The sequence below is a fragment of the Hypanus sabinus genome, chromosome 15, assembly GCF_030144855.1.
Source record: "Hypanus sabinus isolate sHypSab1 chromosome 15, sHypSab1.hap1, whole genome shotgun sequence".
Classification (NCBI taxonomy): Eukaryota; Metazoa; Chordata; class Chondrichthyes; order Myliobatiformes; family Dasyatidae; genus Hypanus; species Hypanus sabinus.
Window position 1 is genome coordinate 75,566,435 of NC_082720.1, and position 27,742 is coordinate 75,594,176.

General features: G+C 39.5%; 1 protein-coding gene across 1 annotated transcript in view; it reads left to right on the plus strand.

The window, feature by feature from the left end:
* LOC132405597 (teneurin-2-like) overlaps nt 1-27,742 on the plus strand; it is a 1,448,984-nt gene that overhangs the window by 1,239,866 nt on the left and 181,376 nt on the right. The window contains exon 8 of the mRNA XM_059990528.1: nt 18,460-18,576. Coding sequence (XP_059846511.1) covers nt 18,460-18,576 — 117 coding nt within the window. The remainder of the gene's footprint in view (nt 1-18,459; nt 18,577-27,742) is intronic.

Here is a 27,742-nt window from a genome sequence, read left to right on the forward strand (position 1 = left end):
TCCAATCTTCTGATTAAAATTTTGAACAACTGGTTAACTGCACAATCAATTCTGATTACCATTCTCTCCCCCAAAACCCAAACTTCCTTAAGTCCCTCAGCTGGAACTGATCATCCTGAAAGGGCTGGGCAACTGTCTCAACTCCCTGATAGCATCTGAAAGAGGTTGCAGAGCAGTTACCAATGACCTTGAACTGGTCACGTAAACCATGCATTGAACTAGGTATAATGTGGGCACAATCCAATTTTTGGGCCATCGTTTCAAGATTTAAAGACATTAGTATTTACATGGAAAACTGTACCTGTACTAGATGTGCCAATGTTCTGCATACTTTTGTCTGAGATTGACTGTGGCCTTGAAATTGGATTAATTTAAGTCACAGGGAAAGATTCTGGAAGTAAGCCAAGCAATTCAAGATGTAAGTCTTGAACTAACACACCTGAACCTGTGCTGGAGGCAGCCCATTAAGTATTGCTACAGATTCCAGCGGCAACACAGCATGCCCAAATCGCTATAACACTGAACACAGCAAGCAACAAATACAAAAACAGCAAAACAGGCTCCATTCCTCCCTCCCACCCACCCTCTCAGTCCTTTAACCCCAGAACAGGCCTTCCAGCCTCCAGTGGGCTCAGCCTTGTGCCTAAAGATATTGGGCTATGAATAGCAATGATGTTGAAATATAAAGGAAATTTCTGACTGTTCAGTCATCATATAATGTAATGAAGAAAATATTCTGTGCAGATACCTAAGATAGGGACTTAACTTCAAGCTAAGATTCAATGTTGTACCAAGGTCAGACGTGAGAAAGATAAGGTTGGGATTGCTTTTATAAGGTCTGACTTCTCAGCACTTAGAAGAAATAGTTTGAAACTGTGATAAAAAGAAGTCCTTGCTGTATGGGCCAAATATATTATTTGATGGGGAATCTAATCAAAACATACAAACAACAGATATTTACTGATTAAAACTGAGCATATAATAATCAGGATGCCAGGCATTTTGAAGATTCTGATTATTACATAAGGATTCATTAACTGTCAGAATTCAAATTTTTGCCAATAATATAGCACAGGCTAGGGAAATTACTTTAATGATTTGGCACAGTTTCCATCAAATGTCATTTCTCTCTTTTTCCTGGTTTTTGTGCTTGGAGCTGCTGTAAAGGAGACTGGGGCCCAATTAGTTCCCACCCAGCTAATTTTATTATCATTTGGCCCAAAGAAGTAATAAGGTCTGAGGTACTTAGAAAAGCAGAGGAAAAAAATTAGATCATTATTAAATCTCTTATGAAATATTAAAAGAAATTAAGTTAATTGTTCTTGCCTGCTTATGTTGTATTATTTTTTAAACAAATATATTCATATCGTTAGTTAGAGCTGTGCAACTAGAGCTATCAGTTTCCTTTGTAAAGGAAACTACAATCAGGATTTTCCTTTTCAAAGATTAAAAATGGTGTCAGTCGGGGGTGTATGCAAAGCCAGTTTAGTGCAATTAAGAATACAAATAAAGGTTGTGAGCAGCATTGGGCGAAAAGCTTCACAGTGTACCTGGGCGAGGAGGTCTCCATTGCAGTCAGATAGAGTGAGCAAAGCATTTTTATTTGTTGGAATAAGCAATCCAGTTGCTGGAATTCCAAGCTGTTTGAATGTATTTCAGGAATGAATAAAAATCAAAAGACAGCAGGCGCTGGAATTCTGCAGTAAGAACAGAACATGGCTGATATATTCACTAGGTCATGCAGTACGTGTAGAAATGGATTTCAGGTCTGGGACCCAGAACAAAAAAGCTGATGCTGCCTGACTTGCTGAGTTTTTCTAGCATTTTCTGTTCCTGTTTCAGGAGTGACACCTGATTCAATAACCTGCTTGGTGCAGAGAGTCACCAGCAATAATTTTGTCTCAGAATAAGTATAATTGTTTTAACTGCTGATGATTCAATTAAAACTTAAAGCTTCAAAGAAGTCATTCAACCATCGGGCATATTGATCTCGAATATCTTCAGAGGGTAGTCACCTTGTAGAGTATTGTAGCTGGTGAAAACGTACATAATTCATAACCACTGACATTAAGTTAGGGTTTACTTTAAGAAGCTGGTCTGATGTGATGATATAATTATGTAATGTAATTTTACTGCGCTTAGTGTTCAGTGTTTGGAGTACAATAAATGAGTTGTTATGGTTTTTCTTAAAAATAAAATCCCTTACATCATTTTATTTGCAAAAACCTATAACCTAAACTATCCACATAACAGATGAATTATGAAGTCCTTTAGTTTGATCATGTTTAAGGCAATTGTTAGTGTTTATAGATGTTGCTTCTTAAGATATCACCGCCTCAACTGTTAAAAGAACAGGGCAATTTATCCAACAGACCTTGACTGTGATTCTTAACCATCATTTGTTTCATTAAATCATAATGATGCACGAGTAAGTTGGAGAAAGACTAGGCCATTCAGCCCTTCAGTCCTGCCTAAACTAGGATACAAAATCATAACTGGACTATGCCAGATCTCAACTCTTCTATGCAAATCCCACATAGCCCTCTCCTCTCAGACCTTTATAGAAACATAGAAAGTCTACAGCACAATAGAGGCCCTTCGAACCACAAAACTGTGCCGAACATGTCCTTACTTCAGAAATTACCCAGGGTCACCCATATCTCTCTATTTTTCAAAGCTCTATCTTTCAAGAAGTTCAGAATATTCTCTGTCTGCTCTGAATATTTTCAATGGTGCAGCCTCACTGAGAATTCTGATGATTCACCACCATTTTGAGAAGAAATTCCTACATACATAGGGCAGAATAGTACAGCAAAGTAACAGGCTCTTCAACCACAATATCTGTGCCAATCATGAAGCCAATTTAAACAAATCCCGTCAGCCTACATATAATAAACACAAGAGATTCTGGACATGCTGCAAATCTTGTTATATACCATTTAGATAGCCTGCAACCTGATGGTATGAACATCAATTTCGCCAACTCCCTCCTTCTTTCTTCTTCATTTCCCCACTCTGCCCCCCTCGCCTGCTTATCACCTCTCCCTGGTGCCCCTCTTCCTACCCTTTCTCCCATGGTCCACTCTCCTCTCTTATCAGACTTCTTCCTCTTCAGCCCATTACGTTTTTTTACCTATCACCTCCCAGCTTCTTACTTCATTCCAACACCCCCCCCACCCTTTCCCACCCACCTTCCTTCACCTATCACCTGCTAGCTTGTATTCCTTCCCCTTCCTGGCACCTTCTGATTCTGGAATCTTCCCGCTTCTTTTCTAGTCTTGCTGAAGAGACTTGGCCGGAAACACCAGCAGTTTATTCATTGCCATAGATGCTACCTGACCTGCTGAGTTCCTCCAACATTTGTGTGTATGCCTTCGTATAGTCTGTATAACCCCATCGAGTGCCTAACTAAATGCCTCTTAAAATTAAGGTATTGTACTAGCTTCCACTACCTCCCTGGCAGTATATCCCAATTACCTATCACTTCATGTGTGAAAACACTCTTAAGAGTCTTTTAAACTTGCCTGCATTCACCTTAAAGCAATTTTCTCTGGTTACTGATATTTCCATCCTGGGAAAAAGTCTAACTGGCTTACCTATAACTCATACAACTTTATTTGCTTTTATCAGGTCATCCCTCAGCCTCTAAAGTTCTAGAGGAGACAATCCAAGTTGGTCCAACCTTTACGTATAGCTAATATTCTCCTGTCTTGGTGAACCACTTAAAAAAGTATCTCTAAATTCTCCACATCCTTCCTGTAATGTAGTGACCGGAACTGCACACAATACTCCACATGTGGCCAAACCAATGTTGTATACAGCTACAGTCTGACACCCCTGCTTGTTTGTTCATTACTTTGATGAAAACTGTAAGCTTTCTTTACCAGCCTTTCTATTTGTGTGGCTCCTTTCAGGGTGCTATGACATTACACCACAAAATCCCACTCTGCATAATGCTCCTAAGAGTTATGCTTTTTATAATTTACATTTGATCTCCCAAAGTGGAACACCTCACAGCTGCCCGGCTTAAATTCCACCAGCTATTTCCAACTGATCCATATCTTGCCGTATCCTCTCTCAATCTTCCTCACTGTCCATAATTCCACCAATTTTGGTGTCATCTCCCCACATATTTAATAAGCAGCTCACTTACATATTCATCCAAATTAATTATAAACATAGGCAGACAGAGAGACATACTTTATTGATCCCGATGGAAATTTGGTTTCGTTACTGTCGCACCAACCAAGAATAGTGTAGAAATATAGCAATATAAAACCATAAATAATTAAATAATAATAAGTAAATAATGCCAAGTGGAAATTAGTCCAGGACCAGCCTATTGGCTCAGGGTGTCTGACATTCCGAGTTGTAAAGTTTGATGGCCACAGGCATTCGTTCCTATGACTAACATCACTAACAATAGAGGTTCTAGCACTGATCCTTATAGGACACCACTGGCCATAGACTTCCAGTCAGAATAACACTCCTCTATTGTCCCTTCTGTCTTCTGTGACCAAACCAATTTTGATTACAATCTACCAAGTTACTTTGGATCCCATGTGCCTTCATCTTTTGGATCAGCCTATTATGAGAGGCCTTGTCAAATGCAATACTAAAGTCAACATATATAATATTCACTGACCTACCTTCATCAAGGTTAGTTTATGTATGTGTATGTTGCATTCTATATCATTTTTTTCCTCACTGAAAAACCCTGGAACTACCCTTTAATGTCTTCTGGTGCATGAGCCCTAGCCAGACTGCAGGTTGACTTGGCTTGGGTGTTATCTAGCTCTGTAATTAGTTTTGCTTCTGAGTTAATCCCTTAGGATGATACTTTAAAATATCATTAAGGTCAAGAAAAGGTAAATCAATTTTGATCATGATGCCATGACCTCACATAACATAACAATTACTGTAAAAAAAATTCTTTGTGTTCACATAATGCCTTGAATCCGTGCCCCCATTACTAATCCTTCTGCCACTGGAAACTAGTTTTTCTTAATTATTCCATCAGCATTCTTTCTCATTTTGAGCACCTCTGATATTTTTTATGTACAGAAGGAGAAGAGGTGACAAAAATAGATCAAGGCAGAGAGCCAAGAGGGAATCAGGAGAGGGCAAACCCAATCTCACCAAGCTCCTGGCATCTCGTTCTGAAAAGTCCCTCAGCAGAGAGGAGAGAGAACGAGCGAGAACCCAAAGAGAAAAAAATTACCCTGTTAAATTAAGAAAAGCTTGAGTAGATTTTTATAAGCATGATATTCTTCAGGGCACAAAATTAATCCATTGAACCTTCTTCTCTCAATAGCACAGTACTTTCTGATGTTTTTCACTGCAAGGTGGTGAAACCCTGAATATCCAATGATTTGTGTGTCATACACTAGCTGCACAAAAAGATTGTATGTTAACTATAAGGACCTTGACTTCTACAGTATACAATCATTGAAGTAAGGCAGGAAAGAAGGTTGGGAATGAAGAGTGTGCTTTTGAAATACAATCGAGTTTTTTTCCATTACATGTGGGATTACATCAGGCTTCCGGTTTAATACTTTATTTTTGAAGGACACAGCTGGTGGTAGGCTCACTGCAATTGTCTTGATAAATACCACAAAACAAAGATGTGATAACAGCACTTTCTTTTGAAAAACCCTCCCAAAGAAATGATATAGTTTGACAAAAAAATCTGTAATTTCAAAAACAAAAGAAAAATCTGCATACCAGCCAAGGTACAGCAGGGAAAATAGCCAAAGTAAAAAGGAGACAGAATGTTGAATTGTTGGTTGCTAGGTAGCATGTTTGCTCCTGGGAGTGAGAGGTAAAAGTGGAGATTGGTATACGCTATAATTGTTTCTTTGAGATTAGTGACTTTCTTGCATTTAAGACTCTTGGGAACTTCTGAAGATGAACCTCTGTGCACAATTAGATATTAAACCAGATACAAACTAATTTCTCTAATAGAGAATAACAGGAACAACTTGTGAATAATTTGTTTTCGCTTCATTTTCTTAATTTGTTGCTTTTTCCACCAGTGTTAACTTTATCTGAAAAAAAATTACAGAACAAATGTCCAAATAGAGAAATGTCTTCTCATTAACTTTATATAGATGTTGCATGCATTCACACTTTATTGTTGAAAGTGAGAGTCGATGAGCACAAGTGATACTGCAGATGCTGGAAATCCAGAATAACACACACAAAATACAGGAGTAACTCAGCAGACCAGGTAGCATCTATGGAGTGGAATAAAGAGCCGACATTTAGGGGTGAAACCCTTCACCTATTTGAAATGTCAGTTCCTTATTCCTCTCCCTAGATGCTGCCTGACCTGCTGTGTATCCAATAAGCCCTCATTTCATTTTATGTTGTGAAAAATAAAAGACAGAACCATTTAGCCTGGTGACACATGAATGTAAGTGAAAATGACTCAAGTGTTATTGACAATGTAGAAATGGCAAAAGTAAAAATGAAATCCATATGTAAGTTCTAAAAATGTGCCTGGAAAGGAATAGTGAGTAATAATCCAGTCTGGTTCATAAATTGTTTCAATTTTGTGCTCTGGATTGGTGCGTCATGTCAAGCTTTCCATTTAATACTTCTTCGTAATCCGTTGCTTTCCCTATGAGTATTATTTATTCAATACATGTTCAAATTGTCCATTGAAGTGAAAAACAACATTTCAATTTAAACCCGCAATATAACAGTAGTTATATTCTTTGCTTACCTTCTCTAGGACATGAGGAATAGAAGTAAGTCTCTCAAGTCCTCTCTATCATTCAAAAATAATATGGTTGATCTTTTACTTCAGTGCCATTTTCCTGCACTAATCCCATACCTCTCAGTTTTCTAGATACCTGAACATTTAGTGAGCTCTGCCTTGAATAAATTCAGTGACCGAACCTCCACGATTCTTTTTTAATTCCGTAGCTTCTCTACCTTTTACGTAAAGTTATTTCTTCCCATCACTGTCCTGAATGGCCACATGCCAGTCCTCTAATGGGTAACCCAGACAAGATGAACATTATGGTTGTGGGTAACCCAGACAAGATGAACACTAACTGTGCTGATACCTTGTCAAGCTCCTTAACAGTGATGTGTATTTCAGTGATATTGCCTCCCATTCTCCTACATTCAAGGCAGCACACTAAGATCTAAGTAAAGAGAGGCTGCAACCTTGGTCTATTTAACTTCTCCTTATATGATGAACCTGCTGTCTGAGGAATTAATCTCATGAACCTGCACTGCACTTCTTTCATTGCAAGCTGATCTTTCAATTAGGAGATCATACTTGTACACAATTTTCTAGATGTGGTCTCAGCAGGACCTTATCTCTGTATTTGTATAAACATCCTTTGCAATAAAGGCTATTTCGCTGCTTGTCTTCCAGTTGCTTGGTGTACCAACATATTAACTGGGCATCTCTTCTTGTTCTACATTTTGAAATATCGTATATTTTGTTTCATGTTCTTTTGACTATGTTCTCACTCCCTATCTGCTCTGACAACTTATCCCAATGGTCTCCTTGGTTTTTACCCTACCAAGTGAACCCCCTTTTCCCCACTGCTCCTGCATTTAAAAAATAGCTTTTTTTCCCTTTGTTCATGTTCAGTTGTTTTGGCCTGAAATTTCAACTTTGTCTCTCTTCCCACAGATGTCGCCTGACACTTAAAGTAGTTTCTATTTCTGTTTCTCTTTTCAATCTTGCCATTTCAAATCTACCACATCTTTCAATTTTTACTTTCTAGTAAGGTGAATAACTGCATATTAGCCAATGTTATTCCATTGTCCATGTCCTTGTCCATTCGTTTAACCTATTTATATCCCCTAAATCTTCTCTCTGTCCTCACTTTGTACTGTCACCAAATTTGGAATTATTACACTCAATACCATCATCACAGCTGTTGATATTGAATGTGAACAGTTGTGGTTCTGGAGTTGATCCTTGCCACAACCTACCAGTCATCGATTCCCAACCCAAAAATAATTCATTTATTTCAATTTGTTGTCTGTATCTTTGCCAATCCTCCCTATATTATCCTCACCACAGTACATTCCAATTTTGTCTAATTATTTCCTGTGGTATCTTGTCAAAGGTCTTCTGAAGTCCAAATGCAGCACATCAGCAGAGTTACCCTTGTCCATTCTGCTAGTTATTATTTTTTAAAAGTTAATGCATTTCTTCAGATGATTTTCCTTTCATAAAGCAATATTTACTGCATCTGATCGTACTTTAATTTGTTATCTGATGAGACAGCATCTAAAAATTGTGTACGATAGGAAAACCTAAAAGACAGTTAGCACCAGCAGAATAACTCGAATAACCAACAGCACTTTTCCTCTGAGATAATTATCCTCATCCAAATCTGACCCTCTACAATCCTTGATTTTAACCCCTAACTTGTGGAAGGTAGCAGGATGGAGACGTCGCTACCAAAGGAGGTATAAAGCACTCCTTCCACCTGCTAGACAGTAGGTCACCCTTGGGAAAGATACAGCCCCTGCTTAGCCCCTAGTTAGGGTGACATGAAGCCATGGGAACTGGATAGTTGTATAATCAGCTGGTTCATAGCATGTCCTGGTCATGCAACCACTGACACCAGGCAGACAATCTCTGAAGAGTATTGATAACGGCTGGGGTTACCCATCTTGTAATGACACTGCCCAGAAGAAGGCAATGGCAAACCAGTCTTGCAGAAAAATTTGCCAGGAACTATCACAGTCATGAGACCATCTTCACCTACATCATACGACATGGTACTTGAAGATGATGAGCAGTTATGCTGCCAGCTCCCAGCCACAAGCTGTGGAATTCCTTCCCAACACTTCTCAGCTTGTTTATTTTTCTGTCCCCCTTCAGTACACCCCTTCACACTTCACTTTTTGACCAAGTTTTTGGGCTTCTGTGTGAGCTTCTTGGCTTGGTGACAAATTCTGTTTACTGCCGCTCCTACTAATCATCCTCAAATCCTTCACTATGTCAAAGATACAATCTGCAAATGGTTGTATAGAACTACAGAGATAAGCATGATTCAAGGAGACAAGGCCAATAGCTGTTTCAATTTCACTTGTGAGGCTCATCAAGAGATAACAAAAGTCTCAGTGGATTGAATGACATTCATTCAAGTCATTAGGAAATATGAGAAATTGTCAAATGTGTGATTTCTCTGTATCATTTTACAATATAAGTGAAACAAAAGAAGCACCAATAGAAATTTGATAAGTAGATATTAAAATATACTCAGTGGCCATTTTATTAGGTACTCATGTCCACCTGTTCATTAATGCAAATACCCAATCAGCCAGTCAGTGGCAGCAACTCAATGCGTAAAAGAAGAAGAAGAACTCGGCAGTGGAGTTATCAGGGCACCGTCATAATGATGTTTCCATAGCAATCTATTCTTGTTTTTTATGAGGCCGAGTTGCTAGCTCAATGCTCAACCCGACTTGGATTTGAACTCGGGAACCTTCGCTCCGGAGTCTGGTGCTGATATTATTGCGCCACCAAGCGGGACATCAATGCATAAAAACATGCAGATAAACAACAGAATGGGGAAGAAGTGCGTCCATGGAATAATTGTTGTTGCCAGATAGGGTAACTCAAATAACAATGGTAAGCAGAAGAGTAGTGTAAATGCCCAACACGTTGAACCTTGAAGTGGATGGGCTACAGCAACAAAAGAACACAAACATACACTCAGTGGCCACTTTTTTAAGTGCAGGAGGTAGCTAATAAAGTGGCCACTGTGTGTATAATAATGGTAGCACGTGGTGTACATTATTTGAACTTCAAATCTCAATAGAACAAATGAGATTCTTGGAAACGCTTAATCGATCTCCCAAGATGGCCAGCTTTTGGCCAATTAATGACTTTTGCTGTTGAAAATAACAAGGGAAATAAAATTCTGTTCCCATATAATATAGAATCAAAAGATTCTTCAGCTGATCATGTTAGTTTATGGAGAAAAGAAACACTCCTTAAATCTACTGCAGGTGCGGCATTTTTCAGTCAGGAAAACAGCGCCAGAAGACAAAATGTAAGTCTTGGAGTTCATAAATTCCAACTCCATTTTGTGCGAGTTGTATTTGGGAATATTTGATCAGCCACGAAGATGAGAATGTGGTATCTTATGGTAGCTTTGGCATTTTTCCTTTCAGTGATATTCTGAACCAGGCTTTGCCTTGTATAACTGCAAGAGCCAGTGTTCACTAGTGAGAACAAAAAAAAATGATTGAATACTCTATGAAAGGTCTGCCTTTTCCAACTAAATTAATTCTAAGTAGACACCATTGTGTTTTTATCCTTTTTCAACATTGATCTTTTCTTGCAATTTTCACCTCTTATTTGCTGAAATGAAATTTCATTGAAGTAAGACCCCTTGTTATAATGTACCAGGGGAATGTGTTTCGATGTTTCTTAAAGGAACAGAAACATGTGGCACCTTACTACTTAGCGATGGGAAATATCACAGTGAATATTTTTGAGTTATAATTGTTCCTAGTCATTGATAATAGCTTTTTCATCTCTCTGCCCTTCTTTCTTTCTATTTTAAAAAGACAGACAGAATGAGATTACAACTAGAAAAGACATAATTGCAACATTATGGTCTAATTTAGTGTATGAATCGGGAAAGAGAGTTATAGGTGGAAATAAGGGCAAATTATCTCATTGCAAGTAGCAAATCAACCTCTCACCCATAGGCACATCTCTTTGGAAGATAGATAACAAGATTGTGCGACAGATGGAATAATAATGAGACTCTAATGTTTGTATTTGCTCTGTATTTAATATTTCAGTAGTAATTGAGTAATATTGTAAATATATTGTTTGATTAAGCGGTCTTGTTCATTTGGGTAATTCATTACGGGTTATATGTAAAATAAGTGAGTTGCATACGTCATGACACTACCACATCATACATGTGCGCTTCGCTTAAAGTAAAAACGAAGTATACACGTTTATCTCTGAGTTCTTGTTTTCCTTTCAATTAGTTTTATACTTTTGAGTTATAAAACATAACAATATTGTCAGGACAAATCAAGGCTGGCCTAGGGACTGAGCTCATAAAATGAATCTGAGACAATATATGGAACAAGACGACGTGGAAGCAGCCAGGGAAGTAGCTATTTTAGATCTTGCCTTGTTTAATGAGACCAAGTTAATGAGTAATCTCTTTGGGAAGGTTCCTCTGGGAAAGACTGTTCTTACTCTATAAGTCACATTGAGTTCAAAAGTGACATCCTAATTCTAGCATCTTAAATTAAGCCAGTTTCGTTGTAATAGAGTTAAGTTCTTATTCCAATTTATTTCATTTTCATCTTTACTTACAACATGGAGGAATTTCCTCCAACATAGTGGATGTCAGCCTCCAAAAGAAAGATCATCGATCCAATTCTCCCACTTAACACTTTGTTGGGCAATCCAGGATTTTAAAATTAGATTTAAAATGTAACTGGAGAAAAATAATGAAATGATCAAAATTGAAAAAGAAAATGGAGAATTTGAAAATAATTTTTCCAGTGAGACCTACTACACTCACTGGCCAATTCATTAGGTAGGCTTGTACACCTGCTCATTAATGCAAATGTCCAATCAGCTAATCATGTGGCAGCAACTCAATGCATAAAAGCATGAAGACATTATCAGGAGGTTCACTTGTTGTTCATACCAAATGTCAGAGTGGGGAAGAAATGTGATCGAAGTGACATTGACGTGGAATGACTGTTGATGCCAGATGGAATTGTTAGAGTATCTCAGAAACTGACGATCTCCTGGGATCTTCCTTCATAACAGTCTCCAGGGTTTACAGAGAGTAGTGTGAAAAACAGAGAACGTCCAGTGACTGGTACCTCCTGTACCTAATAAAGTGGCCACTGGGTGTAAGCACTCTGTAGGGCAGGGGTGGGCAAACATTTTGACTTGTGGGCCACAAAGGGTTCTAAAATTTGACAGGGGGGCCGGACCAGGAGCAGATGGACGGAGTGTTTTGGTAATACACCTCATAAGAGAAAATAAAATATCATGGGATATGTAGAAAACATGTGCTTTAATTTCAATTGAAAATGAACAAATGCATTACAACAAAATATCTGTCTTTGAAGTCCCATGGTATTTAGCTATTTATTGAAATGAATTTTAAAGCACTGAAAATTAAATGAATAAAATACAGCTTTTTTAATAGTAACAGTTATTATTTTAAAGCACTGAAAATTCTGTTGTCCTTCAAGATATTATCATCATCATTCTCCTCCTGACTGTCTTTATTTCAAAAACGGTAGGAGATGCAGGTCTTCTTGTCCTGCTCCTTCTTATTCAATTGTCCCCTGTGCCAAAACTCAACAATGACCAGCACAAAGACAGAACAGTGACAGCGCGCCAGTATGCGGAGCGCGTTATTTGATCTGGAGCGCATTTTTTATTTTGAGAACGTACGTGCACCTGCGCACTACTCATGTCCATCACTTAACAGAAATGACATGTAACATGTAAGGCTTATTGAAAATAAGTATTTTCAAATGCATTTTTTCCATAACACAACGAAGAAACTTATTTTTAATTTCAGTGGGAACAGTGTTGTTGGTCTCCCTTTTTAGCCAGCGCATCAAAGTCTGGATTTAGTTTTGTTGTGGCGATTCTCAGGATGGATCTGAGGTGTTCGTCAGTTAACTTGGATCTGTGGCTGGCTTTGTTGATGTTCATGACGCTGTACGCCTGTTCACACAAGTAGGTCGAGCCGAACAAAGAGTAAAGCGCAAATGTGGAGTAATACGCTGCACCTCAACAAAGGTCAATGTGTAGCGGTGTGCTACACGCAGCGCTAAAATTACGTCACGGAGTCGGTAACTGCAGTAGAAGAAAAAAACTTTATTCGAAATCCCCAGCCTCACTTTTAAGCCTCCCTCAACCTGCCCCCCTGCGCAGAGGCTCCAAAGCTCTGTGCTCGCAAACCCCCGCAGGCTATCTCCCTTAGCCGGAACGCTGGCTAATTGTGAGCCGGTTCGGATGTGCCAGGAAATGGGTCACCACAACTGTATATACAGTGCGTCATCTATTGGGAAAATGCCAGAATTGCGGGGAAAAAATGTTAACAAGGTTTATTAATATAATTTCATCAAGTTCTGCGGGCCGGATTAAAAAGCATATGGCCCGCGGGCCGTAGTTTGCCCATGCCTGCTGTAGGGAAAAGCTTTCCAGCTCTGCCCAACAAAAGCAGATATTTTTGTATTAATACTCAGCTTTTACTTTATGAAGATAAGTGATAAGTGGATGGATTTCAGAAAATTCAGGAAAAGATGACCACAGTTTAAATCAAAAGAAAAAATTGAAAGTTCCAAGAAACTTGAAAGCAGTTTGTAACATCTACAGCTAGTATGTGAAAAGAAAGATTACAAAGATGGTTGGTTAAGGCTGTTAGGACTTACTTGAGAAGAGGAGTAGGGGGAATAAGGAAATAGATGAGAAGTTATGCAATTGTTTTGTATTTTTCTTCACAGTAAATATAATTTGATATAATGGGACTAATGCAAAAATAATTAATATCTGTAAAGAAGATATATGAGAAACTAATAGGTCTTAAACCAACACAGTGTCAGGAACTCAAACACGAGGAAATCTGCAGATGCTGGAAATTCAAGCAACACACACAAAATGCTGGTGAAACGCAGCAGGCCAGGCAGCATTTTGGGCTGAGACCCTTCATCAGGACACCAGCAGGGTCAAGAACTAATGGTTCGAAGTTCTGAAGAAGTAATTGTGGAATTTATGAGTGTACTGCTTGCAATCTCCCAACACAACATAACTAGTTCAGAAAACTAGAAGACAGAAAATGTAACGCAATTACTGGTGGGCCAGTTAACCTGCGATTGAGTCCGTTGTAAGTTAGGCAATTGTAATATTAGCATTTATTTTGAGAGGATTAGAATATAAAAGCAAGTGCTGATGATTTATGAGGTCTGGTCTGCTTGGAGTACTATTAGCAGTTTTGGGCCCCATATGGAAGGAAGGATGTGCTGGCTTTGGAGAGGATTTAGAGGAGGCATACAAGAATTACTCTGAAGGTGAAAGTGTTAATATATGAAGAGTGTTTGATGGTTCTGGGTGTGTTCTCACTGGAGTTTAGAAGAACCAAATGAGATCTTATTGAAGCCTATGAATATTGAAAGGCCTGGATAGAGTGGATGTGGAGAGGATGTTTCTGATAATGGGGGAGTCTAGAACCAGAGGGCACGGCCTCAGAAATGAGGGCCATCCCTTTAGAACAGAGATAAGGAGGAATTTCTTTAGCCAGAGAGTGATGTATCTATGGAATTCATTGCCACAGATAGGTGTCATTGGTTATGTTTAAAGCAGAGATTCTTGATTAGTGAGGGTGGAAATGGTTATGGGGAGAAGGCAGGACAACAGGGTTGAGAGGGAATAATAAATCAGCTATGATCGAATAGTGAGCAGACTCAACAGGATGAATGACCTAAATCTGATCCTATGTTTTATCATCTAATTGTAATCCCTGCCCAGTGAACAAATTGCTAACAGTTTTCCTGCTGTCTTTGGCATTCAAGCATATTTCTCCAAAGAAGAGACCAAAATCTTACCTGGGATTTAAAACTGTAATCGTCCAGGACACATTTACAGCAAGACTATGGATACAATAGAGAGAGTGCAGAGGAGATTTACAAGGATGTTGACAGGATTGGAGGGCGTACCTTATGAGAATAGGTTGAGTGCACTTAGCCTTTTCTCCTAGGAGCAACAGAGAATGAGAGGTGACCTGATAGAGGTGTATAAGATAATGACTTTGCATTGACCTTGTGGATAGCCAGAGGCTTTTTTCCAGGGCTGAAATGGCTAACACGAGGGGGCATAGTTTTAAGGTGCCTGGAAATAGGTACCGAGGGGCTGTCAGGGGTAAGATTTTCATGGAGAGTGGTGGGTGCGTGGAATGCACTGCCAGTAGCAGTGGTGAAAGTGGATACAATAGGGTCTTTTAAGAGCCTCTTAAAAAAATAGAGAGATATGCGCTAGGGAAATTCTAGGCAGTCTCTAGAGGAGGTTACTTGGTCGGCACAACATTGGGGGCTGAAGGGCCTGAAAAGCGCTGTAAGTTTTTCTGTTCTGTGTAAGACCTTAAGTATAATCTCGTGTTGTATTGACAGCTTTGTTATAAGGTCGACAAGTTGCTCTGCCTGGCCTTGCATTTGAGTTCTGTTACTGTTTTCGTCCATTTCTTGAAAACAAATGGCCGAGGAAATGAAAAGCTTCCAGTCTGCCTTAAAGTTAAATTTACATTGCCAAATGGCACAATTATTCAACCATAGTGTTTTCAATTATTACCTCATTTTTGACACCACTGTTACAGAATGATGTACTATCTATCCTTTGACTTCAAACAATTAATTATTCCTCAAATGACCTCTTTCTCCCAAATTAATTTGTTATAAGTAGATCCGTCTAATCATATATATAGGCAGGGTGTTTGGTTAATTCACCCATTGAAATATGCACATCTTCAAAATAAGTGCAAAAGAGTACTGTGACTCTGAACGTATCTGTTAATTATTTCCTCAGGATATTGTGGGTACAAAGGTGCAAATGCAGACGTCCCGAAGTTACATTTCTACACCATTCAGAAACTTAGCCTTGACTTTTAATTACTTAAGAACTCTGAGATCCCAACCAACATAAAGCTCCCCAAGAATAATTCTCATCCATATAAAAAAAAATCCGCTTTTAAAAAGAGGCGTAGAATAATTAAAGAAAAAAAGGAAGCTTAAAATGTTGTGTTGCATCAGGTCTGACTCATAGAAACAGCAAAGATCTTGAAGTGTAATCGGATTTTGTGGTTGTAAATCCACTTGGAACCTGAAAGGCTGATTATGAGGCCACAGAGTCAAAATTTATGACTGTACTCATTTCCTTTATGGGATTTTATTGTGCCCCACTATTAGCCAGGTGGAGTGGAGTGGGACCCTGTGTGTGTGTAGACATTGATGTTATTGCATGTTATTGGGAAGGAAAAGAGATATTATAGATATTAGTGCTGTGTGTGTTTGTGAGTGTGTGTCCACCCGTGATTTAGACAGGAGATTTAACCTCCGTGCAGAGGCAGGAAAAAAGGATATGTAAATATTGGAGTGTTTTGGGGAGTAGGAAACACTGCAGACGTTGGGCCTGTGTCCTGTGTGTATGCGTGTGTTGCATCTGTGTTTGGGTAGCATGTGTAACGTGTGTGGGAGCAGTAACTGCAGTGACAGCCAAGTGCTGTCATTCTCACTACAAGATTGCTTTGCAGGTAATGAGCTTTGTTAGGAAGCAGCCTAGTGTGCAGAGGTCTGTTTCCAGGAACCTGCAAGATCAGTCCCTGACAATCAGGTGAGTCGATCGGAGAGGAGGGAAGGCTGAGCAGTTTAGGCCCTGGATTTTATTGCATACCCAGAAGAATATTTCTTTCAGGAAGCCTTGCATCACTTGCTGCTTCTGAGCTTCAGGTCTCCCCAAAGTGGCGTTGGGGTCTGATTACCATCAGCATCAGACACCAGTGAGACTGTTCCCTAAAAAAAGAGTTGTCTGTAGTAATGGCTTTACCCACTGACCAGAATACCCCGTGTGTGTTTACTGTTGCACAATGCAAATTTATGTGCACTCGGTGATCTCTGATTCACAATAATTAGTGAGGGAAGGTTAATGCTGGATGGTGTTGCTACGTGGGAGGAATCCACAGCTTGTAGTGCAGTGCTGTATTGAGGCTGCCTGCAGAGCTTCCTGTCTCACTCACACCACATCCCAGGCTAACTCCCACATCCAGTTATATTAACACCCTTCATGGAGCAAAATATGCCAAGGTGCTTCACAGGAGTATTTACCATGCAAAGGCTGACACCATAAGACCGTAGGAGCAGGATAAAGCCACTCAGACCATCAAGTTTGCTTTGCCGTTGCATCATGGCTGATTTATTATCCCTCTCAATCTCATTCTCTTACCCTCTCATCATAACCTTACTAATCATTAACATATCGACCCCTGGTTTAAATATACCCAATGACCTGCCCTCAGCAGCCATCTGTGGCATTGACTACCACAGAGTCACCACCCTCTAGCTAAAGAAACTACTCCGTTCTGTCTTCTAAAGGGATGTCTTTGTATTCTGAGGCTGTGCCCTCTGGTCCGGGACTCTCCCGCTACAGGAAACATTCTCTCCATGTCTTTTCTAGCACATCTGCACTACGATCCGTAACACTGAGGCTCATAAGACCTTTTTAGGGCAAATGATGAAAGGAATGGTCTTCCGAGTGGTAAGGGAATTCCAGAATTTAAAACGGTAGCCAAAAGAAGTGCCAGTTGAGGAAGAATTAAGATGCACATTGCATCTCCAACCACTCCTGTACCTTCCACAATTGTACTATCATAGAGTTAGAGCAATTAACAGCTCATGCTGACAAAAGAGCAAGCATGCAGTCTAATTCCACCTTCGATCTCCTGGCCAATTTTCTTTTGAGGATGCTACTTGTTTCAATATGTTAATATCCTGTCACCCTTTCAGGCAGTAAGTTCAAGTCTTCTACTACTGTCTTAGTGAAAGCATTTCTCCTCAACTCCCCTTTGTACCAATTATCTAAAATCTATGCTGTCTGATTGTTGGCTTCCCTGCTGACCAAATTAGCTTCATCATAGTTACATATTCCTTTGTTTTCAGTCTCGAGTCTCCTCTGTTCCAAGAAAATGGTTCCATGCTGTCCAATATTTCCTTATTACTAGGCAACATCTCCATTTTCTGTCCACTCCTATCATATTCTACCTGTAATGCGGAGCCCAAACTGTGATGCAGTACTCAAATTGTAGCCTATCTGTCTCTGGGACAACCTCCTGTCTGAATTTTTAAATCCCCTAAAGCAAAGGGATGCAAGTTCAGTGTCTTTCTAATCCCCATAGTAGAGGTGAATCATGTGCTTATCTTTTGCTTGCCATTGACTCCCAGTGTACACCCCATGCCTGGGTACAGCTTTGGCTCAGTGCCTCCCTGACCTGCATTGCCACTGGGCATTTGACCCACTTGTCCACCTGAAGCCAAGTCACAGCCTCCTCTCATGTTTAACCCAAACCGTCATCCATGTACTTCTCATCAAAATCTGACACTTTGGTTAATAAATGGTATAAAAAAAAATCCAACAAGGGATGTGGTTCTTAATGATCCACACTCCCAGGAAAGGCTGCTGAACACAGCAAGGCTTCAATTTTAGCTCCGGAATGATCCCATGGAATCCATAAACAAGCCCTCAGAATCAATAGCACAGTGGTTTTTTTGTGGATAGGTAGGAAGCTGATACATGGCACTTTCATTGACTGATAATCAACAGGTCATTACAATGAAATAGCACAGTCATTCTATAATAGATTTATCGTTAAGTGCCATCTAAATATTAATGAGCACTTTTAATATTTTTCCCTCCCTTTCCTACTTAAGCAATGCACCTCCTTGGTCTGAACTGGCAGCTCCAACCGGCTGATGGACAGATGTTTAAAAATGGAGTCAGAACAGGAGGCCCGAGTGATGTAACAATAGCGCCATCTGGTGGCAGAGGTAAAATATCTTTGGTGTGTTCTGTGAAAGACAACTGTGCTCTCTGCTTGAATTGGCCCACATAGCTTTTAGCACAGGAAAAGGATATTCATTTTTCTTTCCCCTTGAAGAAAACTACCTTCTTGTCTTTCTCAAGCCCCACAATTATCCTCACCTCCCCCCAGACCCTGCTTTGCATCTAGTTATTAGTTATTATTTATTGAGGTATAGCGTGGAATAGGCCCTAACTATGCTCTTCACTTGGCTTAACATAAAAACTGTGTCTCTCATTGTACTTCAGCTGGGAAAGTGATTTGAAAGTGCTGCCTTAATCTTTAAGTGGCTGCTTTCAAATGTTTAAGCAGCTGATCTGATGATCACATGCTGAATTAGCAATCTGTTTTATGGCTTTGCTTGCTGCCTTTATCCCATCACCCCTCCAACATGCCCCCAAGAGCAGGATCTTCACATGCTAATCCCATTGCTCTAACTAGGGTTTTAGTCGGGTCACACAAGGCAAATCCACGTCACTGCAGAAGCTTTCTGGAAAACTGCGGGAGGATGGAGGGGTCCCTCCCCCCTCTCTAAGGTGACGTAGTTGTGAAGTCTTCGAGCTGATTGTGTGGCTGACGTCTTGTTGAGGTGTTTTACCAGGTGCAGGTGCACTGATCAGTCATAAGTTGGAAGGGCAAGGAGAGTGTGGCAATTATACGTTGGGAGAGAGGTGAAGGAAAGAGTCACACTGCTAGTGAGGCTGGAGTTATAACCAGCAAGAGCAGTATCATTTCTTTCTTTGTACTCATCCTACGGTTACTAAAAATACCTTCGACATGGGCAACGGCACTTGTTTGCAGGAGAAGCCAAGCATGTCTACGTTGCAGTGGAAGAGTGCACTCATCACACCAGAGATGCACTGTGAGAGCCGATGTTACCATCTAAATCTTCACTCATTGCTTACTGGTACTTCTCTGTTCCTCGCCATTAACTCAAATTAAAATTCAAAATAAATAAATGATGGTTTTGTTGCCGAGGCCCGAAAGCATCACATCATTCCATTGTGAGCAACCTCTTATTTATTCATGTCTTTGTTTTAATTGTTCTAAATATTTCTTTTAAAATTCGAGCAAAGCAGCTACTTGTACAGCTGGCGATTGTGCCGCAAGGAGAGAGCAGAACTTGGGTTCCATTAAACATATAATTATCTGAGATGCATTGTAATATTTTATGCTCCACACAAAAGCAGGCTTAATTAAATGTTTTTGGTCGCAGTGCATTGGGAAATCCTGTTAAGCCTCTCTTTGAATTTACCCCATTTTTCCACTTTACTGCAACAGTTCTATAATCTGGTATTGTCCCCTTCTCTGGTGGTTGGTTTAGTGATCTGATTGCCCCAAAGCTTTAGGAAATAGCACTCGCTTTGTTATGGAAATATGCCTCTCAGATCTAGAAAGAAAACAAATGCCTGGAATAGAGATTTATATTAAATATTGTCCTTGGGTTTTGTGACCTTATTGAATAATGCCTTGTGAGAAATAGTACACAAAGCATTCCTTCCTTTGAGCTATTGTAAGGAAGAAGTCTGCACTGAGGGGAGATTTCTCTTATCTCTTTGCTGAGCCTCCACAGGATTTTTGTTCTGTTCATTTGATTTGTGCAGCTCTCACCCATGTCCAACCTCCCGAAACCCTCAACAACTCCAGACTCAACATTTCCAATGATCCTCTGACCATCGGCTGCCTTCCAAGCTCAAAAGTCTTACTCTTTCAGTTCTTTGCAGTGTATTTTTACCATTGGATGACTGCCTCCCCCTCAAAGCTGCATGGGAGCACGGCCATGCAGTAACTGAAGTGCTCCCGCTCACGTAGCCTTTGTTGCCAGGCAGCTGGGATTTTCTCTTATCTAACGCTTTATTAAAGTGCCACGCAGTCTCCTGTCCGGAGCAATGGTCGGTCTGTGCAGCTGTAAAAAATATTAGGGGGAGCGTTGCTTTGCTGGAACTGAGGAGGAGTGGAGACAGATCTAACTTGAATATACTGAATGGTGGGGAAGGCTTAAGCGGCTAGGTAGTAGACAGAGTAGCCTACTCGTGCTCTTTTATTTTATGTTCTTCACCTTCAATCCCCGTGCTCACTGGCAGTGGCCCTCAGTTTTCTAAAATCTCCTGTCTAAAACTGACGGCTCCCTGTCAGACCCTTTGCCCTTCCTCATCTTCAGGATGATCCCAGCCCTGAAGTACTCCCTGAATTCCCCACATCTGACCATTTCTCCAGTTTTACAAAAGTCTACACTTTCAGCTAAACACTGAAATGATTTGCTAATGCCTTTCCACCTCTCACTAAGTTCTGTAAAGCTCGCCTAATGTCTATTCTGGCTCAGAGTCAATTCTTGTTATATATTGCCAGTGTCAAGCACAATGGGAAGTTATGTTATACTAAAGCCCTTGATAATTGCAAGTTGATGTTGTTTTTGTCCTAATTACTAGACCTCAGCATAATTCTACTGCATGCCACTTCTCACCAGAGATTGCTGAATACACTTACAATGTACAATGTTAGTTGAATTGACAACAATATTCCAGATGAATCAAGTTTTTGAAGTTTCAAGACCTATAGTGTGGGATCTCAGCCGGAAGCATTGACAATTCCTTCACCCACCCCTCCAAAGGTGATGCTCAGTCCAGCCAGAGCCTCCAGCAGATTGTTTGATGTCACAGAGTTTACAATTGCTTTCTGGTGTGTGTGGACACACACACACCCGTGTATGTGCACACATCTGTGTTAATTCATTTAATCTCTTCTTTCTAATACAATCTTCTAACTGATTTCACCCTTTCCAACACTAATGATAACCTAAGTCCACTAATATTTTAGCTGAGAAGTCAATCATTCTTAAAATCTGAGAATGGCAATGAGTGAGTGATAAATGTTGATTTCAGAAATGCAAAGAAAAGACATGAAGACATGCCACGGACGACCAAAGGATGCATACTTAAGATAATTAACTATAGAACTGAAGGAAACACATTTCAAGGATGAAGGATCAACTTTATTGGCCATATACCTTTACATGTATTAGGAGTAACACACATATAAATGTAGGAACTCAGTAGGTCAGGCAGCATCTACCTAGAGGAATATATACAGTCAGCATTTCCCTTCATCAGGAGACTTGCTGATTTCCTGCAGCAGTTTGTGTGTGTTGCTCTGGATATCTAACGTCTTCAGAATCTCTTGTGTGTACCTGTATCAGGAACTTGCTGTAGTGTGTTGGCGCGACGCATGTTGCAAGTTATTATGATCAAATACACACTGTCAAAACAACGGAAACTTATGAGGTGCTTGAAAAGAAAACATGGTAGGGATGTGGGGAAAGAGTGGGTGCAGCTTTCGCACTGTGCAATGTCGATGTCAAGACTAGCTGTTATCGGCCTTCACCATGTGCTTGGGAAGCTCTCTCCTTGAATTCCTGCATTGTCCATTGTTTCTGTATTAGAAATTCCAGGATTTTAAAGTCAAAAGTAAAATTTATTATCAAAGTATTACTGTTGAGATTCATTTTCTTGCAGGCACTTACAAAAAAATAAAAGAAAATTTTAAAAAACTACTGAATTTATGACAATTTATATATAAAGACTGACAAGTAGCCAATGTGCAAAAGAAAAAAAAAGATGCAAAAATAATAAGAAATACTGAGAATGTGAGTTGTGAAGAATCCTTGAAAGTGATTCTGTAAGGTTGTAGAATCAAGTCAGACTTGTGGTGAGAAGGTTGTAGAATCAGTTCAGACAGGGTGAAGTTATCTACGCTGCTTCAGGGGCCTGATGATTGTTGGGTAATAACTGTTCCTGAACCAGGTTGTGTGAGACTTAATGATGATGTACTTCCTGCCCAAATGAGGTATTGAGAAGAGAGCGTGGCCTGGATGGCGGTGGTTTTTGATGATGAATATTACTTTCTTGTGTTGGTGTTTCGTGTTCCCGTGTTCAGTGGTATAGATGGCTCTGCCAGTATCCACCACTTAATCCAATAATGGTGATGGGAAAGCAATGTACAGCATTCCCAGTACAGATTGGAGTGGATCCTGAAGGTGGTGGTGTTCACCTGTATCCTCTGACTTCGTCTTCCTGTTGGTAGGGATCACGGATTTGGGAGAGGCTGCCGGAGGAACCTGTGCAAGGAACGGCCATGCATTTGGTAGTTTATGCACACTGCAGTCGCAGTTGTAGTGGAGGTAAATATTTATAATGTTTAGATGACTCTCCAATCAAGTGAGCTGAACAGTACTTAAGCTTCTTGACTATTGCAGGAGCTACACAAGTAGAGTGTATTCCATCAGCCTGCTGGCCAGGGCCCTGTCGTTATTAGAAAGCATTGCCTTGTTCTGTGAGGAAGGATTCCACTGGGGTGAAAGCAGAGACGGGTGTGCTCATCTGTGTCATTAGCAGGTAGTTGGTGATTGTGCAGACATGAAATCAGGGCGGCTTATGTTAATAGATCCTTAGAAAGCTGAGATCAGTGCTGGCGGTCTGATTTTGGGCTGGTTGGCTCGTGGATGTCATCACAATAGGAGCTGCATTCCACCTTAATGCAATCTCCTCCAGTGACAGCAGCAACTAACCGAGTACAGCGATCCCAATGCAAATTAGTCTGGGAGCTGCGGTGAGGAAGAGTTGGTAAAGATGATGTTGTACAACGATTAAACAGTTGGACGCTTGACCCCACAATCTACCTCGTTATGATCTCGCACTTTATTGCTTACCTGCATTGCATTTCCTCCGTGCAGCTGTTACACTTCTATTCTGCACAGTTATTTTACTTTGTTCTACCTCAATGCACTGTGCGATGATCTGATCTGCATGAACAGTATGCAAGAAAAGCTTTTCACTGTTACCTCACCAGATGCGACAATAATAAACTAATTCAAAATCCCTTCCTCTGGTCACGGTAAATTCTGCACATATTTTGAGATCGCACAAGTGACCTTGGGGATCTGCTGGCACCATGCACATTAAGGTAAGGTGCATGATGCTGAAATTGACATGGCCAGTACATTTCATCCTACTAGAAGTCTAGTCTTACGTTATAATATTTTTTAGAGATGAACAATGTCATGACCAGCTCAGAACAGGAAATGCTGAAATTCTTCATAGGTCCAACAGAATTTGTGAAATTAAAAACAGACCTTAATGTTTCAACTCTGTTCTGATGAAAGGCCGTTGAATTGAAACAGTAGCAATATATATTACCACAAGAGATTCTGCAGATGCTGGAAATCCTAAGCAACATTCACAAAATGCTGGAGGAACTCACAAGTTTTCAGGCCAAGAACCTCCAGGGTCACAAGCGAAGCGTCAGTTGGTTATTCCCTTCCATGGGTGGATGCTGGCTGAGTTCCTCCAGTATTTTTGTGCGAGTAGCAATGTTTGTTTTTTTAATAAAGTCATCTGTGATACTATCATTGTTCTTTCTAAGCCCTTAATTGTTAAGAGATGTTATGGTGCTAACTGTTTGACTCCACTTTCATCGAGTACTTATATTTGTTAATGTAGATTCACATTATCGACAGAGTTAAAACAAAGGATTCCATCGAGTCTTTTTCTCAGCGTTGCTTTCCCTCTGTGATTTGAGTCTGATCGGTGTTTGCCAAAAGGTAATACTGACTTAGAGAATGCCAAGCAGGTCAGAGCTGCAAAATACTGTAAACCATCTTTGCTAGCTTGAGCATAGACAGTAAAAAGTCACAGCTATTTATCATTTTGTGAATTAAATGATGTGGGTTCAATTACAAACAGATTTAGCAGAATAGAAGGAAACTTCTCAGTAATTAACAAACTGAAGGCAAAATTTAGTGTGTCACTCAGAGATTGTGTGTAATCATATCCACTGTGTGAAAGGGTTAAGTGTGAAGTGTTCTGCGTTCCTGTCACCGTGTTTCTCAGTTTGCGAATTATAGACAATACGTGCAAAAGTCAGGCACGTATATGGTATATAGTCAGGGTGCCCAAGTCCTTTGCGCAGTACTGTACCTGAAATATTCCCAGAATTATTAACGTGTCTGCTTTCCATGTCAATGTTATTTGAGACACAAATTTTAAGTTCTTTGCAGTAATATTAGAGCTTTTCAGAAGTGTGGGTAAGTTGACTGGCTGGCAAATGTCACGGGTGCTGCACTTTAAATGCAAGCGAATAAGCTGACAACTCAGTCCCATAGGTTGTACAACTCGTTTGCCTGTGCTAACAGTGTATGTACAGCACGCAATGAACAAAAGGTGACAATTCACAGTTGGTGCTGTACAAATCATAGATCGAGGTGTCAACTCCGACACGTGTAGAAAAGTGAGTTTACAAGCCCTGCTCTTGTAGATTCTAAATCGTGTAACCCAGCAGAATTGGAGAACTTGATAGCTAGGAGCAGGAATAAACTGTAACTGTGAAGAAGGTATTTGCTCAAAAGGTTTATTCAGTGCTGAATTGACTACGAAATAGCATGTCTGAGCGTGAGCGTTGTACAAGTCATTATGGACCAGAATCAACATAGATTGAGTGAGGAAGCAAGTTGTCCTCAAGCCTGAGGGACTGCCAAGAAGAAAGCTGTTTATTAGCAAAAAGGCTTGCATTTATAATTTGACCTGAATATGGCGAAGCATCCAATGGCGCATCACTGGAACATCATAAGTGAAAAAAATTAACATTTGCTGTTACTCCATCTTTGTCTAATACTCTTTGTAGAATCCTGCAAATCTAATCATGTTCTTTGCAAAACTCATGCAATAGCAGGGTCAATCTGCATTTTCAATATGTGCAATTAATACTGCACTTTAAGTTCAATTAATGGTGTAATATTCATTTAATAACTTTCAGAATTCAGGCCTCTGATCATTGTGGATAATCACTCTCGCACTTTAAGACCAATAATATTCTCAGAATTAATAACGTGAGAGAATCCCAATTAGGAAACCAGTCCTGGTGAAATGTCATAACTAGTGAATCTTTCTCCTGGCTTCCCTTAACATCTGCTGGTGCTGAATCTTTTCCATCATGTAATTTACTGCCCCTTACCACTTCCCTGCAACCCATGCAGAACCATCAACACCCATGGCTCACTCATAAAAAGATAGATTTTAAAAGAGTTTTTTTTACATTTCCACGAGCTCCTAAATTACTTTATGGCCATAGAATTGCTTATTTGTCCCTAAATACCACATTCTAGTTTGTCAGAGCTGACTGTGCACATATATTGGCTATGTTTTCTTACACATTGTAGTACAATTACTGATGCAGTTACAAATACTCATGTACTTTAAAAACATACAAATATACAATTACAAATATATCTATATTTGATAGCGTATAAAATAAAATGTGATACAATATAAATATAATATATTTGATACAAATATACTTCATCAGCTATAAAAGACCTAAGTCCATGAAAGGTGCTACTAAATGCAAGCTTTTCTCCTTTTCCCAATCAAGGCTATTGTATAGATTTCCAAATATAAATGTAAAAACCTTTTCATAATTTAGATAATCCTCTGTCATATTTTATTCAAAACATCCACCCTTAAAGAATTACAATAGCGTTCTGTTACAAGTTTCCATCTGGATGATGAGATTACAAACTAAGACAGTCAGACGTGTTGAAAACAAAAATTTACTAACCTCTTCAGTTTTTTGTTTAACTGCGTAAGAATAAACAATTTGGAAAATGAATAATCCACTCAGTTTGTTGAATTTTCTCCACCATCCAACATAATTGCAGCTCATTTAATTGTGACCTCAATTGCATATAACCACCGAACCCACCTAATTGATACCTCTGTGTTTCTATTGACTCTTCTGCTTTTCTGTGTATTTACTGTGAATGCCTGCAAGAAAATAAGTCCCAGGGTGACATATATGTACTTTGGTAATAAATTTACTTTGAACTTTGAACCTCATACCCTCACAAATGACAGTGAAAGCATTAACCAATCCATTTCCAGCTTATAAATTATTCCAGAAAAATGCTTCCATTATCTTTTTAGAAACAAAGTTCCAAAGACTCAGCACTTTCCAAAAGAAAAACTATTTGCCCCTTCTCTATCTTCAGTGAGTAGCCTTTGTTTTAAAGTAGTGATCCCTAGTTCTAGATTTTCCCCGAAGCAGAAACAGCCTATGTATGTACAATTCGTCAAGACCTCTCAGGATCTTTTTTGTTTCAGGCAAGCCCTCATTCACTCTTCTAAACTCAGTGGCTCCATGCCTAGATGTACATATTCTCATAATATTAATTACAAATGATTATTGATCTTGAGTTCTATAGTGATTGTCAGAAGATGAGCAGAGCTCTGACTTTTGGAAGATTTGTGATGTTATTAATAGCCAACCTTTCCTCCGAAGGAAACATACCATTTACATACCATTCAAGCGAAGCTCTAATCTGCTTCTAACGACTAATGTCTTTCCTTAAATAAAAAGTCCCTCTGCATCTCAGGTCTCTGCAGTCTCACACCATTTAGAAAACATACACTTTTTGTTATTTATCCTGCTCAAATGGACAGTCTTCCCACATTACACTTCATTTGCAAGATCTTAGCCCAATCATTTAATTAATCTGTAATCTCCATAGAAACTTTATACGATCTTGTCAGCTATTTTTCTATCTGTTTTAGTGCCATTAGCACACGCAACAACCATGCCTCCGTTGTCTTCGTCCACATCAGGTGAATTGTAGCATGTTGAAAGTCCAGCACTGATCCTCATGGAATACACCACATTAAATCATACCAAACAGAAAAAAAAATCAGTCTTCTGCTAGTCAGCCAATCTTCTGTCCCCTCTAAAGTTACTTCTGCACAGTGTGCTTTAATTTTTTGCAATAATCTTTGATGTTTTACCATATCAAATAGACTCAGGAAATACAAGTACAGGACATCCATGTATTCCCATTAATCCAGAGAACTTCAAAGAACTCCCAATAAATTAAACATGATTTTGTGAAGTGGAAACCACATGATTAAATACGATTTCCATTTCACAAAATCATATTGATTTTTCCCAGTTACTACAATGATACCTAAATGTCTTGGTAAATATCTTTAAATATAGGTTTCGATATTTTCTGAACTGGCTTTTCCTTTCCTGCTTTATATCTCCCTCGTTTTTTGAATAAAAGAATTGCATTTGATATTTTCCAATCTGATGGC